Here is a 17,649-nt window from a genome sequence, read left to right as displayed (position 1 = left end):
AGTTCATAGGATAGCCTTCAAGTTTTCCTTCCTTCATAGGTAGGAAGAAACCTTGAAGGTCGCCTAAGTTTCGAGATTAACCTCGATCGTCTGTCGTTTTATGTTTTCGTAACGTTATAAATATGACCAACTCAAGGTGACTTCATAATGTCAAATTGACAGGGACAGACCGTCAAAATATTGACGCTATTATCCTGGGCTGCAATCCCTTTAACTCTTAGGTGGATCGGGCCGTTTTTATTAAACTTAAACCAAGCAAGAATATCTCGATATTCTGTGAGGTCATCATACAATAGCAGCTCTGTATCTCTATTGGCTCTGTAACTTAAGAGCTTGAATATGATACCTTGTTATAAATTAGACTTCCCAAAAAATCTGCCGGACGTAAAAATGATACGTGGTAAAATTTTTGCTTATATTCCAATAAGAAAATCCTATTGAAATATTTAAATGTTTGTCACCCTACATAACAACAGATCAGCAATCAGCGAGTGAGCCGGTGCCGGTCCCGTCAGTTTGCGTGTAAACTAGCGAGAGGTAACTCGCATCTCGTTTTTATTCTTTACGTGAAACTTTAAAACTTGTGTATTACACACTGCGTTCGTTGTGTTAACCAACACTGTCTCCGATTTGGACGATTTTGAGGTTAGTTTCGTTTAATTGTTATTTGCGTGTTGATTAACGGTACTGATAGATTCTTGTTTGCGAACGTAATGGCGGGAGCAAGTATTTTACGAGACTGGGTTATCATTTACCTTAGGGTCGCTAATTAGACTTGTATGGCTTTGTTTGTAGCATCTTAAGATCTTAAAAAGCGCATATACTTTCGATTCACTGTTGAAAACAAACTTCGTATACGTAATTGTTTATTTTCTAGTCGTAATACATAATTCATCTTCTACGTATCAGAAATTATAACAAAATCTTCTTTGTATGTATTAAAAACAAAACTATATGTTGTTTGTTAAAATTTAAAATCTAAATATATAAAGTAGCAAAGAAATTGAAATATGAACATATACACAAATAGCTATAGTTCTATTTTATTTCTCCTGTGTTTATATATTTTATTTCATTTTGTGTCTGTAATTTCTTCGATTATAAAATACTAACTGTCGCCAGAGACACCGTCCGTACGTAATTAAAAAAAAACTTATTATGTAGCCTAAGTATTTTTCCAGACTCTGTTCTACATCTGTGTCAAATTTCATCAAGAATTCGTTTATCCGTTCCGGAGATACCTTCAAACAAACATCCGTTCATCCATCCATTCAAACATTCGCATTTATAATATTAGTAAGATTGTTTTATTTGATTTTATTCTTTCATCTGGCAATTTGTTTATCATTATGTAAACTACCACTGACCGGTTCATTGTTACATTTATTATACTTTCGAGATCGTTTATGTTTACATATTTCAATTTGATATTATAATAGCGTTTTAAAGTAATAAAAAATAAACGTACGATAGTCGACTAATTAGTTTGGAATCTCGAATAAAGACTATAAGGATCGATTCCAAGGATTCGAAAGTGTCGTTGATTAGTATTTAAGACGTTGGTAAACTAACTAGGTAATCTAATTTTGTTTAATATATATAAGACATTTGATTTTTTAATAAACCGTTCATTCTATTTACTGATATACGCACATATTGTGGAAATTCGCAAAAGAAAGATAACTTGGTGATTCATTGCTAGCATTTACTGAATACTGAGAAGGGAATTCTTACAACGGTTTGGCTATGCAGAAACATCCGTGTGAAAATATAATTTATTTTAGTTTTTGTATGTACTATTCTTTCATATCCATTTTTCACACATTCCATAATGTCTTCGGTTTTATCACGAAATTACAAATTAAAAATATTTTGACATCAAAGTTTTGATTTAGCTGTTTCCCGGCGTTGTTTTACAAAACGGGCAAATCGGAAACAACCGGTTTTGCAAAGTGACCGGTAATTATAAACAGGGAATTTAAAAGTCCGCGTGAAAACCGTTATCCTTGAAATGTAGTGCGTAACGTATTATTTAAAACAATTGGTAGCCTTGTTTCTTATGAGTGACAACACACAGCCAATTCCTTAAGTATCTGGCCGTAAAGTGTCTACGTGTAGACATTAAATTGTTTATTTATTCGCGGGTTTTCTTAATGTTAAATCTCTTTAATTTTTGTCGCTTTTCTAAACAACACATTCAATAATTCAAAGTTTTATTTCATAGGAATTAAAAACAATCTTAAGTCAAGAATGTTTTATCAGACTCGATCCCGTTTAAGTTGCATTCCTCCCGTGGAATAGGAGAATCTTTACGTATCTGGGAAACCAGTTTTGTGCAGAGGTAGTTTATCACTTGCTATTTTTCAATGTCATACATTTTTTTAACGGATTTAGTGAATAACATTGTTTTATGATCGAAATTTATGAAGAAGAACTTTAAATAGGAATGTGGTACATCGATAGGGTAGGTTAGATGGATGACCTAGACCAGGGATTCCCAAAGAGGTCCAGAGGGTCGATATTGAACTTAAATCATTGCTAATTCTCACTCTGTCTTCTTCTTGACCTAAGTCAGAATGAAAAATAATAATAATAACAATTATTGGTCTTAAAAGTAGATAGTTTAGCCATGTGGCGGTCTGTGGAAATGGTTCATTTTGGAAAAGGGGGTCACTTGTCCAAAATAGTTTGGGGATCCCTGGCCTAGACGAATGACAGATCGATCTACATAGAGAAAGAGTCATCATCATCTCTCTGTCCTTATTCCACAGTAAAGATGGGAAGATGAATAAAAAACACTGGACAAATGATGGATTTATTATCCTTTATGTACATTTCTCATGAATTTAAGTTATTGCGAATATGTTTTCTCACGTTTAAATAAGTGCAAAAAACTTAAATATAAATATAGTTTAAGCTGTGGGAGTCACCTTATAGATTATAATGCAAATTACATCAATTAATAACAATTTTCGTTCGTTGTAATTGAAATTGTTACGTTCAGTTTTACGAAGAAAAAGACAAATTACTTTCGTTTTTTTTCAAATATATTTTTTCTCTCTTCCTTACGCGACGAACTCCGAACCGAACACCGTATGCGCGGAGTTTAGAAAAAAAAATTATAGCCTATGTGTTCTTCTAGACTATGCTCTACATCATTGTCAAATTACATAGAGATCCGTTGAGCTGTTCTGGAGATACCTTCCAATAAACATCTATACATCCATCCATACATCTAAACATTCGTATTCATATTATAAATAAAATTAATCTTCACGGAATTGGTAGCAGTACAAGAGTCGGTCATTCTATTAATAATAATAATAATAATGTTTATTTAATTCAGACTACAAAGGCCATTATTAAGGCCAGGATTTTCGGCTGCATTTTCGATCCTATGATCGATGTAAAATGTTAATTAAAAATACCAGAGACAAGCGAAAATGGTTCTATAATGATTATTTGATTCACAACTTTAACGAGAAATTCCTTGACAAAATATTCGAAAACATCTGTAAAATTAGGTAATGCTCATAAATAGCTTGATACATTGGTCTGAAGAATTTTTACTATGTACAGTCGAAGAATTTAATTCGCTTCCCACTTAAGATCGAACACATTATTTGGTATGAAGTTTTCATATGGGTAGGAAATCAACATTCTCGACAATACAAACGCTAATCGATGTTATAAAAGGTTTGCGCGCATTCGCATCGTGATGTTGTAATTTAGTTTGTCAATATGGCGTCATAAGATGTAAGCACATGATGCGGTGACTCCTCAGTTATGTAAGATCATGTGGAACCAATTTACTCGATTATCGAACTGCATCGAATAGAGCAATCGATTAATCATTATATAGCGTGTCTTGAAAATCGATTGAACGGAACCGATACGATTCTAATGTGACGCGAGAAATTCTATATATTTAATGGCTTTAATACTTTAATAAATTTGTAATTGAACTTCAAATTCACTAAAAATTGTGAAATAAAACAAAAATTTTAAGAAAAAAAAATAGCCGACTTCAAAAAAAAAACAATCTCAAACAAAATGAACTGAAAAGTAACAAAATAATGTCATGAAAACTCTCTAAACTCTAAAGAAAGTTCTCTTCTTTCTTGTAACATGATCTATAGTATAATTATTGTTATTTTGGAGTCGGTTTCGGCCTACGTAGGGACATAAACGTAAGTATGTCTAATACATCTCAAATATAAAATGTCACCTATTTACTTCGGCCGATACCGACTGCGAAATAACAATAATTATACAATATAGACATGTTACAAGAAAGAAGAGAACTTTCTTTAGAGTTTAGAGAGTTTTCATGACATTATTTTGTTACTTTTCAGTGCATTTTTTGTACAACAAGTAACAATATGTTTCCTACAGATTCGGTAGAAGAAACACGCGGTATGGTATAGAGATATTTACAGACTTAGTTACTAAAGCTCTGTCATGTAAAGTTACAATTTTGAACTTACTATTTTGTATGTAGGAACCATAGTTTAAAATAATAGGCCGTTCGGAATGTCATTTCGTTTTTTCTGACTTAGGATTCGTGTATTTTAGACGAAGATTCACCACGTCCTGGAAGGTCAGTTGGAACTGATAAAGACATTATTAAACATAGAAAATAGAAAAAAAAAATGTAAATAAAAAAGAAATGACTTTCCGAACAACCAATAGATCTTTAATTCTAATGTTTCATTTAGTAGCGGGAGTTCGTCTATTACTATAGCTATAAGAACCTTAACAATTTACATTGTTTCGGACACAATTATTACGATATCGCTCAGATTTTGGTACTTGTTATATTCTGCGGTCAACATTCCGCACGTTTGTGTTGCCAGTCAAAAAATAATTAAGGAAAACGATAGCATGTCATACAAGTGTGGCCTCAGCTAGTGATTGTGACAACATTGTGGGTCAGGGTAGGCGTGTTGGAGCACGCAGCACACGAACCTCAAGAAATGTCGCCTTCAATATTTCACAGTCAGATCTTTCCGGTACTCTTTCCTTATTTAGTGTTTCCGGGAATTCTTTTACGGTGAAGTCGATAAATTAATTTGCAGGAATTTCGATTATCGTGTTTTTACTTTTGAGTCGAAAATTGGGAATATTTTTTAGGTTTTTAATTGATTCAATCAATGTCAAATCAGCCAAACATTTTAGCTTATTCACCGGTAACGCAAAATGGATACAAAAAAATCGCCTGATACATCGAAAGATACATAGAACCTGCAAAACATTACCAATCTGTCCATCGGACAAAAAGCTATAAGTCATATGAAAGACATATTTTTATATAATTTTACATTCGCCAATGTCCGTAACTACATTCGCAACATTAATTTGTAAATCGTTTGACAAATTTCTACATCAAAGCTATGTATTTAAATTAATTTCTCAATCGAGCATGGAGGCTACGATTTCCGACTTCCTCCTTCTTGTGACCTTTCATACGTGTGGTCCCTTTGAGGTTAACAGCAAGCCCCTAAACCGTATCTGGTTCACCTTCGATTGACCCCTTAGGCGGTCTTGCAAAACGCGTTCGAACATTTCATATAAGATTCATCTTTACATGTATTCTCGAAATGCAATGTCATAGGACAAAAACCTTTGTTCATAAACCTTAATTTATCTTACGATATACAAAGCCGTACTAAAAGCAGCTGTTTAAAAATGTAAGTTTTCCGTTCACTAAAGTTCTGCGTTTATTACCCCAATGACTCGGGAAGCGCATTTTGCTCGAATATACGTTTTTACCCGACAGACACAGTAAGATAAATTGTATGTCAATTCCATTATCCTGGTAACTACTGTAGCCTGAATGACAGAACCGAGTGAGCTGTCATTCGATTTTTATTCCATTGCAAAGGCATTTTTTTAAGAAAGGTGTACTGTATTGGGTGCAAGCTTCCCTCCTTATCTTTTACTGCCACGCTCGAGTAAATTCTAAAATCCCTTCTTTGCCTTTTCTACTATTGTGACGATATTGATGATTCTAGTAGTAATAAAAAAAGATTGCATATCTTTAAGTTTTCTTTGTTGTAGTTGAAATGTTACAATTATCATACGCTTGAATTTAACGATCAGTTTCCAGGTTTGTTTACAAACAGAAACAGAAACAGAAAATTCCATTATTTACTTCTCAGAATCTCCCGGTACAAGGAGATTCATTTATAATTTCAAGATAACTAAGATCATGTGACACGTTCGTATTAAAATTTCTTTGAATTACTTGATACTTTCGGCTCGGTTAAGGATTTTACATTAAAGATTTACAGAAATGTATTCAAACATCGCAAAAGTCTTTGAAGACGTATCCTTGTATACTGTATAATATGTATACTAATATATTGTCAATTTTCTCAATTTTAATGATAAAAAAGAGATAGTTAGAGGAGTCGCCAGCTCATAAATTTCTCCACTGTGGGTTTCGAAACCTACCCAAATTGGTGATGACTAGGCCATATTCAACCAAGTTGGTTCAGTGCGGTTTAGTTGACTTCACACATAACAATGTTTTTTTCCCCGATATGTGCTGGTTGCATCACGATGTTTTTCATCAACGTAAGAGTGCTTAATTGCAAATGTTTCGGCTGTGCAATATCACAGTAAGGCTGTTACATCATTACGACAGAAAGACCTTTAGCTCACAAATGTCAATAAAAAATTACATTTAAAAGCATTTACAAGGTACAAATTCTTTTGCTTCTATGTTTTTGGCTAAAAGACTAAAACTAGTAACAACAATATAATCACGCCCGTAATCCAGAAGGGTAGATGGAGACCACGGATCTCCATTTGGCTTGGTCCTATTAAACTAGTATCCTAATATTTATGGAGCGAAAAGAGTTATATATTCTGAACTTAATAGACAGCTTAAGTATTTCCTTTATTTAATTTTTAAATTTTACTTTTTTTAATAACTCTTTAGTTCACGATATAATTTTGCAACGAAAAGACGCATAAACGACTTTAAAGTTAATACTAATTTTGCAGGTACAATTATTTTCGTCGTATGGGTTATAAAATAATATAAATGAGTCACTTTTAAGTTTATTTTATAAACACAACATATATTTGTATGGGAAATTATCAAATCATGATACTAACATCTAGAAGTACGATATATTTTTCTATTTTATTAATAAAGTATATAATGTATATTCCCACAGATATGCTAATTGTCAGAGCTGACGTACGCAAATGATAAACATATTGCTTTGCGTCTTTTTATGTACATACTAACTGTCACCTGCAACTAAGTCCGTGCGGAATTAAAAAAAAAACTTAGTAGCCTATGTGTTTTTACAGACTGTTTTCTACATCTATACCAAATTTCATCGAGATCCATTCAGCCGTTCTGGAGATACCTTATAACATCCATCCATCCATCTAAACATTCGCATTTATAATGTTAGTATGATAGTAAGATTTATTGAACAAACGAAATGTATGGATAAACTACTTTTAAATATTAGTATTTGTATTGATACTTGGAATCGTTATTATTTTTCTTTAATGAGTTTTAGATAGATTAGTTCAACTATTTAAATTAAAACTAGTTTTTAGTCTATTAAAGTTAATCTTAGAAGTAACTTTTTGCAAACCTATTGTTATACATCAAATAATTACTATATTTATCTACCATCTAGCACAATAGATTTATGATGCAACAGCTCCCAGTTTTAGTTTTTTGCTGTTTATTGTTTATTTATTCCTGTAATAGTTAAACCTGTTTTGATAATCGACGTTCATCAAATCATCGTAGTATGTATACTTTCGTTGAAATAGCTCTAAAAATTGACATAATTATTATTGTAAATTGACTAACTTTTGCTCGTGTCTCCGTCCGCGCGAAATTAAAAAAGTAGCCTATGTGTTCTTCCAGACGATGTTCTAAATCTGTGCTAAATTTCTTCAAGATCCGTTGAATCGTTCCGGAGGTACTTTCAAACAAACATCCATCTATCTGAACATTCGCATTTATAATATAGGTAGAGTACGAAGTAAAAAATAAGATAAGATAATATTAGTAAAATTACAGAATTTGTATTATTTCTTGAATTAAGCTTTAAAATTAAAACTGTGTTGGTAATATTGTATGGCAACCATTTTGTTCTAATCCATAATGGCGACCAGTGATCTGGCCGAATTTGATAATCTGCCGCCATTTTATATTTAAAAATAAATACATTTTTTTTGTGTTAAATCTTTTTATCGAGCAATAAAAGACGTAAAAATATTCAACTATTTTGTGTCATGTAAACTAACCTACTGGCACCGTAGTATTACTTCATATTACATAACAATACCTATGTTTTTAGAGTATTAAGTGCTTGATTTGCATTTTTGCATAATCTTGACACATTCTGTTTATCATTCTGCCAACGACGTTGTGACTAACTCAGCGAGGTGATGTAAGAGTAGAACTGCTTTAGGCAGTTATTTCGTGTTTAAAACTAGATGTATTTGTACAGTAGACAACGGGTTGTGAAGTTTACGTGTTTAAGTTCGAAGGAATAAAATTTATAGTATGGACTAACATTTTTTTACTTGAGATTTTTTAGACTACTTTTGCTTAAACTACGCTTGGTTTATTTTTAATTTATTTAAGCGTCGAAGCACACGAAAGCAGATTCTTTACATACCATTTAGAAGAATTGAAATATGATATGGTATGATAATAAAGTTTTTTAAATTATACTATTCATATAGATAGCATAATGGAACAATGAGCAATGTCTTATATTTGCCTACAAACAGAATTCAAACAATTCATTGTTCGAACAATTTATATTGAATATAAATTTTGTATAGCGTTGCCAAAGTAGGCGTGCAAGCGGCGTCTTTAGCACGTTTTCGGTGCGACGTGTAATTTGTGTTAGTTTTTTTAAAACCAAGGAAGTGGGAGGAGGTTAATGAGCTATTATAGTTGTCATTTATGCCCACCAGGATCAAATAATTTAAATTATTATTAATTTAAAATAAGTCCATCATCTTAAGTAAAATGTGAATACTTTTTGTTACCGTTTTCCTTTGCGGAAATGTAGAGTCGTAGGTCATTTGATAGTAATCTAATTATTTATTCAATTGCAATACAATTTGAATAATTCCATTGTACAATATGCATCATGGCAATTAATACGTTATTACAAATGCGCAAAGACTATATTTATCTGTCACATTAATCTGTTGAAATTGGTATTAGCTTGTTTAACATGCCTGCCGGTGTTTGAGACGAATTGTTATAATTATTTATGTTTAATTATATTATATCTTACTCTTAACATCTTAAGATTGTTTTTGCATTGCCGTCGAGAAACAATAGTCAATGCGTACAATGCGTTCGATATCCGTGCTGAATCACATGTTTGTAGAATTTTACTTATACCAGTTTCACACTAGGGTAAGTGAGGTACAAGTACAGTTTTGTCTCAGCTCAAACTATAGTAGTACTGCTCTGTCTACCTTACTGTTTTGCCCTCGTCTGAAACTAATATTATGTCATTGAGAAATATCTATGAAACATTTGTTCGCTACAATATCGCCTTCATTTTACACTTAATTCAACATAGAAATTGAAACAATAGAATTATAACAGTTATTTATTTTAATTTGTAAAAGAGTTTACTTTGAAGGATAATTGTACTAATATTATAAACTAGCTTTTACCCGCGACTCCGTCCGCGCGGAATAAAAATTAAAAAACGGGGTAATAATTATCCTATGTCCGTTTCCTGGCTCTAAGCTACCTGCCCACCAATTTTCAGTCAAATCGATTCAGCCATTCTTGAGTTATAAATGGTGTAACTAACACGACTTTCTTTTATATATATAGATGCGTATGTTTAGATGGATGAATGGACGTTTGTTTGAATGTATCTCCGGTATGCTTCAACGGATCTTGATGAAATTTGGCACACATAGAGAACATAGTCTTGGAGAACTCATAGACATACTTATTAAGTTTATTTTTAATTCCGCGCGGACGGAATCGAGGGTGACAGCTAGTTCTATATAATTTGAAAAAAGAGAAAAACTTTTAAATTACAAGTTGTGATTAACATGTAAGATAAGGGTATACGAACTGTTAGAATGTTTACGACATTTTCAAGCAGTGACCGTATTTTCAGTGGTAACTGCAACTTGTTCATATATAGCGAACGTCAACTGTTCACAGCTGAACGCTTGAAGCAGTCGATAGTTATTTCAAGTAGTTCGAATATGTCATGCATTGGAGAACAAATGAAAATGTAAGCTTGGTCTTGGTTTAAAACATTTTTGAATTGATTCTAAAAACTTAAAAGGCAATGGTTATTATTAGTGATGCAACGGATGTCTGTTTCCGTTTCCGCAAGTGCGGAAGTTCCGCATGCTTTTCAACATCCGTTTCCGCTTCTGTTTCCGCAACTTTTATAACGGAGATAAAACGGAACTTTACGACGGCTGAGAGATCCAAAAGCGCGGCGCGAGACGCGCAGTCCGTACGCGGCCTTTCGGCACTTGTCGCATTTGTTTGTTTACGTACTTTTTCGTGAATTTAAGCGCGTAATATTTTCTGCTGCTGTTTAAAACAATCAGTTTCTCTTGCTGGAGTAAACTGTCTAGTAGTTGTCCATATAAAATTTGACAACTGGCAAAATGTTCCTATTTCATACTTACGAGTTATTAAATATACTTTTGAATAAGTGATAACCATGTAATATATCATCATCATTATTATCATCAGCTCACTATACATCCCCACTGAGGGGCTCGGAGCCTACCCCAAATTAGGGGTGACTAGGCCATAGTCAACCACGCTGGCCCAGAGCGGGTTGACTTCACACATATCATTAATTTTTTTTCTCAGATATGTGCAGGCAGCATCACTATGTTTTCCTTCACCGTAGGAACGTCGGATAAATGTAAATATCTAAATCGAAAAACACATTGGTACATAGCGGGATTCGAACCCAGGCCCTGCAGATTGCAAGTCAAGTGCCTAATAATTATATCTTTTTGTAATCTAGATTTGGTGTTTTTGAGACTTAACACATTCACTGTTTACAAAATAAAAAATGTTACAGCTGGGAGCCAAAACTTTTTACGGTGAATTTTTATTTAGTATGTCTGGGAGTGTTTGAACATATAGATAAATTAATAATGTTTTTTGTATTTGAGCGCTAGGGATGGCAATGGTTTAGTTCACTAATATGTAGATATTTGTTCCACGATTGCATTTCTGTTCATATGTTACAAGATTTTGACAAAGTCAAGTTTTTCATGAAATTCCAGAATATTGAGTAAAACATGTAAGGATACTAATCAAAACCAGCTTTTATCTTCTCGGTTCAAGATCTTGTAACATTTCATACACACCCACACATACACATACGTATACACACACACGTACACACATACAGGACATACATATATTTAAAAAATATACATACATAACATAAAGTTCAGCCTTAGCTTCATGTGATACAAGATATTTGTATGTTTGCCTCCGTACGAACGTGGTCACTACAACACTGTAAGAATGAAACTAATAATCTTTTTCGTTAGTTGACTATATTGCCAGAGTGGCCACACAAAGCAACATGGACTCGCTTCAAACGCCGGCGGCTTACTGGCTACTACAAAGTGAACGGGCCTCTCGCTCGGATCCGAGGGGGAGGCGCCGCTACTAATAGCTCTGCCCACTCGGATCCGAGTGGTCAGCAGTGAATGTATTAATAAAGAAATATATTTGTCGAACGAACGTTTGGCGAACATTAATTTGTAAATAGTGTAATTTTGTTTCCTGAAAATAAATTAAAAAAATAAAAATGTATTTTAACTTATTGCAGCACAGTAAAAATACATATATTGAAGGCTAAAGGACACCGATATCCAATGCCTTAATAAATTAAAAACGAATACAAACTGTTCTTACCAAAAAAAAATTTTGTAAATATGTTTATTTATTATTATTTACACTTCTGTTTCCGCTTCCGTTTCCGTTTCCGTTTCTGCTAAAATTTATTTTTGACATCTGTTTCCGTTTCTGGTTCCGGTAAGACACTTCCGTTGCATCACTAGTTATTATTCATTAGTATAAGGCCCTTCGTACACTAGACAACATAAATCTTTGAAACCTGTGGATTTTAGTCGCTAAGCGATTAACGCGATACAGTACCATAGAGTTTCATACACAGCTCGCGTCGCCGACATTTTATTTCTTTTGTCGCTATCATCCATCAGTCGCTCGCAATTAATGGCGGGGCAAATCTACGGTTGACATTTATTACAATATTATTTTCGATGCACATTGCCTTGTGTACAAAGGGCTTTAGTATTATAAGTCCAGCTCACGGCTTTGGAATGCGAAGTGTTTACTTCGATTTAATTACTTAGAATAATAACTCCATTTTGTCGGCGGGTTTATTGCATTTTACGAGCGATTTTTATTGCAAATGTCATTAAATTTATTGCCAAATTCCTGTTTGGGATTGCATAAAACGTACCTCTAATTGACGGTAAATTGGAACAAGGTCTAAAGGTTTATCGTAAACCTGAATTTATTTTTGAAAAGAATAGCGATGACAATGTTTTTGTACAAGTTTAACGACTTTGGAAACTTGAAATTCACTGTAAAAACTCCACTTTACACCTGCGACGAATAAAGTTACATCATATATGGAGATCCCATTTAAGATGTAACTCTTTTAGTGGATGGGTTTGAAATCGCTCTAAAGAACTTACTTCTTTATGCCCACTTAGATAAATTTATACTAATAAAAGTAAAAACAATTTTACGATATGATAAAACGATTAAATAATATGGATAAAGTTTTTCGAGGGTATGTAATTTATGTTCGTAAGTAGAAACTTTTTGTAGTCCTATTATTACATGAAAGTCTGCGAAACAATCCCAATAAATATGAGGCGTCCTATAACCGATGAAATTATCATATAACTAGCTATCGCCCGCGACTCTGTCCGTGCGGCATTAAAAAAAACTTAATAAGTAGCCTATGCGTTCTTCCAGACTATGATCTACATGTGTGCCAAATTTCATCGAGATCCATGAAGCCGTTCTGGAGTTCTGCAGTTTCTGGAGTTCGTACCTTCAAACAAACATCCATCCATCCATCTTTATAATATTATATAGTATGATAAGTGTTGTTCAAATTGTTTAATAGTCCGAACCTTTTTGACACTTCTGTCTATATTTTAGATATTAGATGAATTGCTTGATCAAACAAATTTGTCAAACGTGTGCAAAATGTACACAGTAGTTATATTGACTTAGTCATTAGTCATTGAGTTATTAATGTTATTTATAATACAAGTACAATAATTAAGCAGATAGAAAGGCATGTGACCTTGTGTGGGGACACACCTGAACACATTTCATACGACCTCGCCATACGCTCTATGCTCTGTTAATTGAATCTTATTTTTTTTATCTTGGGTTTTATATTTGGGTCTTTATGTGCCCCAATTAGATCACTAATGTATACCTGGACTTATTGACGAACTCAGAATCTTACCTAAGGGTACATTTATTACGAAATTAATGACTGTGAGTGCCGCTGTTATTCTATAGTCCATATTAACAACTTTAAAAATGGTGTAATTGAAGTCCACAAAGTGTTAACGATTTTTTTATATTACAAGGTGGCAAACGAGCAAGCGGCCATATGAATTCGCCGAAATGGCGAAGCGACCGCTGCCCATATACATTTGCAATTGCAGATGCGTTGTCTACATCCAATCGACGAAGGAGGAGACGCACAAAAAGAGAATATTTAACCTTCCTATGCATCTCCTCCTCCATCAAATCCACCTTCCCTTCCCATCCTTTCCTTTTTAAGAAAAGGGTGGGATGGGAAAGAGGACTAAAATTAGGCCTCTGGCACCACACTCATCAGACGAAACGCAGAATTACTCCCACTCAAGCCTGTCTTCTGTGTGGTCGTGTTATTTCAACGGGCGAGCCGGCCAATTCGTGCAACGGATGTTGTTCTTGCTGGCGTCTACCACTGTTGTTTTATAAACGTAACAATCTTTAAATGTTCTGGTATACTTAAATTGTTTTTAAAGCTAAAAAATATGTGAGTGCGTTTTTAACTCTGGATTACCTCTGTCTAAAAATGTATATAAAAAAAAGTAAAAACTTGAGAGGTGTCAAGGGACACCTGGATGGAACGAAGTTCCTTTCGATTAATTAGTGAAGGAACCAATGTTTATTCTATGAAAAAAAAAAAACTTAAGTCTTCACAAGGAGTACATTTTATTTCTATGAATTTTCGTTATATATTGTCACGTCGTTGCCATGGTAAAGTAGCGCTCATTAGTCGTTAACATACTTACTAAGCAAAAAGTGTCGTGACAACTTTTCGTAAGAATTTTTCCGTCTAGCCCCCTTTCACAACGCGCGATTAGGAACTTCGTTCCAAAAGTAACCTTACTTTGAATGAACAGAAACAATTTCTAAACCTTTCTTTTATATGTTCCAGGTTCAAAATGAGGGGCTTCAAAAGCCTCATACTCCTGCAGCTGGTCTACATCACCAGTTGTATGGATCAGCTGCATATCGTGTACGAGTGGACGCAACTCGACTTCCAATTCCCGACCTTGGACGACAGGCATCAGGCGATCAGCAACGGGACCTTCATCCCTGAGAATAATATGCCCATGGGTGTTGAAGTATTCGGTGATAGATTGTTCATCACTGTGCCAAGATGGCGGACTGGGGTTCCAGCTAGTTTAACATATATTAACCTAAAAGGTACAGTCAAATTAGTTTCCCATTTATAATCAAAAAGCAGACATCATTTTAATTAGTACGTTATATACGTGTTGCTATCGTAAGTTTTTGAACTGTATTGTGAGCATTAAATTTTACGGAAATGGGTAGGAGATATAAATCCCCGACTGTATGATTTATGTTTAAGTAATCATTTTAGTAATTATGTATAATGTCTATAGATTTAATAATGACTCGTTACCTAAGCGACTTGACAATTTTTCTAAGGTGAATATATTCGTATTAAAAAAAAAATACAGTCGAATTGATAACCTCCTTTTTGAAGTTGGCTAAAATTACTTCAACATAAACGCGTAAATAGAATGAAGGTTATGCCTTTTTATAAACACGTAAGATACTAGTAATATAAACCATTTTTGTTCCACATATTTCTATATTGCCTAGGTTGTAAATACTTCCGGATTTTTTTCACAATTGCTACCATAACCATTCTCTTGAATAATAACTAGAAATACCAATTCAATTAAACTAAATTGTTAATTGACACGTTATAAGATAAAGTAAAAACAACGAAGTGTTACAATAGGTATCTATTGAAAAATGTTAATGAATGTTATATGCAAACATCGCTTATTATTATTATTTAATAACAACACAGTAAAGAAATGCAACGTGTAAATAGGTTATACGTAATCAAGGATGCTAAAAATAAGATGGAAATCGTATGAAAAAATCAGTATTTTTACTGTAATTACCGAATAAACTCTGTTTATTTAATCAGTTTGCTAAAAATTAGCTTTAAACGCATTAGACGTGTAATTTTAGTCTTTGTATTTCACAGAAAAAGAACCTGAGCCTGTTCAAAATTCCAAAAGATTTCGTTTCATTTTGTTACTACATTCGTATTAAATTTCAATTTAAATTAGTTTCATTGAACATAAATATTTATAATTTCAGATAATTCAACGGTATCACCGAAACTCATTCCGTATCCGAACTGGGGGGCGCATATCCCTGGACCTGACGGCAAGCCGGAGATCGTCTCTCCGTTTAGAGTGCGCGCTGACAAATGTAATCGACTATGGGTAGTCGATAACGGAAAGATAAATAATCTAGGCAACAACACAATTAAATATCCACCAGCAATTTTAATTTACGATTTAACAACAGATACGCTACTCCGAAAATATGAACTACCGAAAGACCAAGTCAAAGAAGATTCTGGTTTCGCAAATATCGCAGTAGAAGATAGAGATTGTGATGATACTTATGCGTATGCGGGTGACGTTGGCAAAGCTGGTATTGTGGTCTACTCGTGGGCGAAGAATGATTCTTGGAGGATATCACATCACTTCTTCCACCCCGATCCTTTAGCGTGTGACTTCAGCGTTAAAGGTTATAACTTTAGTTGGACTGACGCCATCTTTGGTTTAGGTCTTTCCGGACCTAATGCGGATAATTATAGTACGTTGTATTTCCATCCTATGGCTAGTTACAATGAGTTTTCAGTATCAACTGAATATTTGAGAAATCAATCGTTAGCTGAAAACAATTTTGATGCGTTTAAACTTTTAGGTAGTAGAGGACCTAATGCACAATCAAGTGTATCCTTCGTTGATCCTAAAACTGGTGTTTTATTCTATTCCTTGGTTAATTTGAATGCTGTAGCTTGTTGGCGGACTACAAACAAAAATTACAATATGAAGAATCAAGGCAGAATTTATATGAATGACGAGACAATGATTTACCCGACTGATATTAAAGTCGATTATAACGACAACCTTTGGATTCTATCAAATAGGATGCCAATTTGGATGTATGGACAATTGGATCCTAATGAAGTGAATTTTAGAGTATTTTTCGCTCATGTGGTAGATGCAATCAGTCACACAGCCTGTGATATAACACCCAGATCAGATATACTCGACAAATTTGTTAATAAAATTAAAAATGTAACAAATAAAATTGCCGCTAAAGTGAATCCTAATTCGGCTGCAACGGTTTCACCATTTTCAATAGTAAGTACTCTGGCTGCAAGTTGGATTCTTGCTTTTGTGATTTTTGTTTAATTAAAAAAAAAAAAAATTAAATATGGTAACGTATTTTAAAAATGTTTCCGAATGAAATGAACCACAAAGATCGTTGTTTTATTTATGATACGGAATTTATTTGAATTCAAAATAAATTAATCTAAACGACATTTTATAAGGGAATTAAATTTAAAATGCATAAAATAATGTTCTTTTCATTGTAAAATATATGTGATTCAAATGAGATAGTATGGAATGTTAATTTGCCTTAAAAATGTTTACATGCTTTATGTTCCGCAATATTGTCATTTAAAACTTATATAACTTGGATATTTGCTTTTAAGGTTATATTTATAAAAATGTACGTTTTAAGAGTTGTTTCTTATCTTTAGTAATGTATTTTATAAGATAAGTGAATATAAAAATAAAATCACAGAAAATGTTACAATATGTTAAAACTGTAGGACAGTTCCGATATTTTGCTCAACAAAGAAATAATTTTATGCAATATTTTTTTTATTTCACAAAATCTCATTTTATCTGGTTTATCGGCGGTTATATATATACGTTACCGTTCTATTTATTGTGATGATAAATTAAGTATGTAGGATAGAATGTACTTACTAAAAGTTTGTGCCTTAAAATTCTAGAATAGCGTGTGCAAAATGGCATAGCTATATTTGTAAATATGCTGTTAAAATGGCGATATTAAATGCTAAAAGCTTTAAATGTCTTTTATTCCGTAAATTACATTTCTATACACTGTAATTTAAAAGTATATGTGATTTTGGTTGAGCTGGGCTTACAAATTGGATACGAAATTAGAAATATTTTGTAATAGCGCCATCTTTCGAAAAAAAACTT

The 17,649-nt window shown here is 33.3% G+C and overlaps 1 protein-coding gene across 1 annotated transcript; it reads left to right on the top strand.

The window, feature by feature from the left end:
• The first annotated feature begins 500 nt into the window (after window positions 1-500).
• LOC106709183 (protein yellow) lies at window positions 501-16,881 on the top strand. Its single transcript, XM_014500895.2, has 3 exons — window positions 501-645; window positions 14,505-14,776; window positions 15,713-16,881. Exons 2-3 carry the CDS (start codon window positions 14,512-14,514, stop codon window positions 16,822-16,824), a joined length of 1,377 nt encoding a protein of 458 aa, XP_014356381.2. The 5' UTR covers window positions 501-645; window positions 14,505-14,511; the 3' UTR covers window positions 16,825-16,881.
• Window positions 16,882-17,649: the final 768 nt, after the last annotated feature.

The sequence above is a fragment of the Papilio machaon genome, chromosome 13, assembly GCF_912999745.1.
Source record: "Papilio machaon chromosome 13, ilPapMach1.1, whole genome shotgun sequence".
In the NCBI taxonomy this organism is placed as follows: Eukaryota; Metazoa; Arthropoda; class Insecta; order Lepidoptera; family Papilionidae; genus Papilio; species Papilio machaon.
The sequence above is the reverse complement of the archived record's forward strand: the minus strand, read 5'-3'. Positions and strand labels throughout refer to the sequence as shown.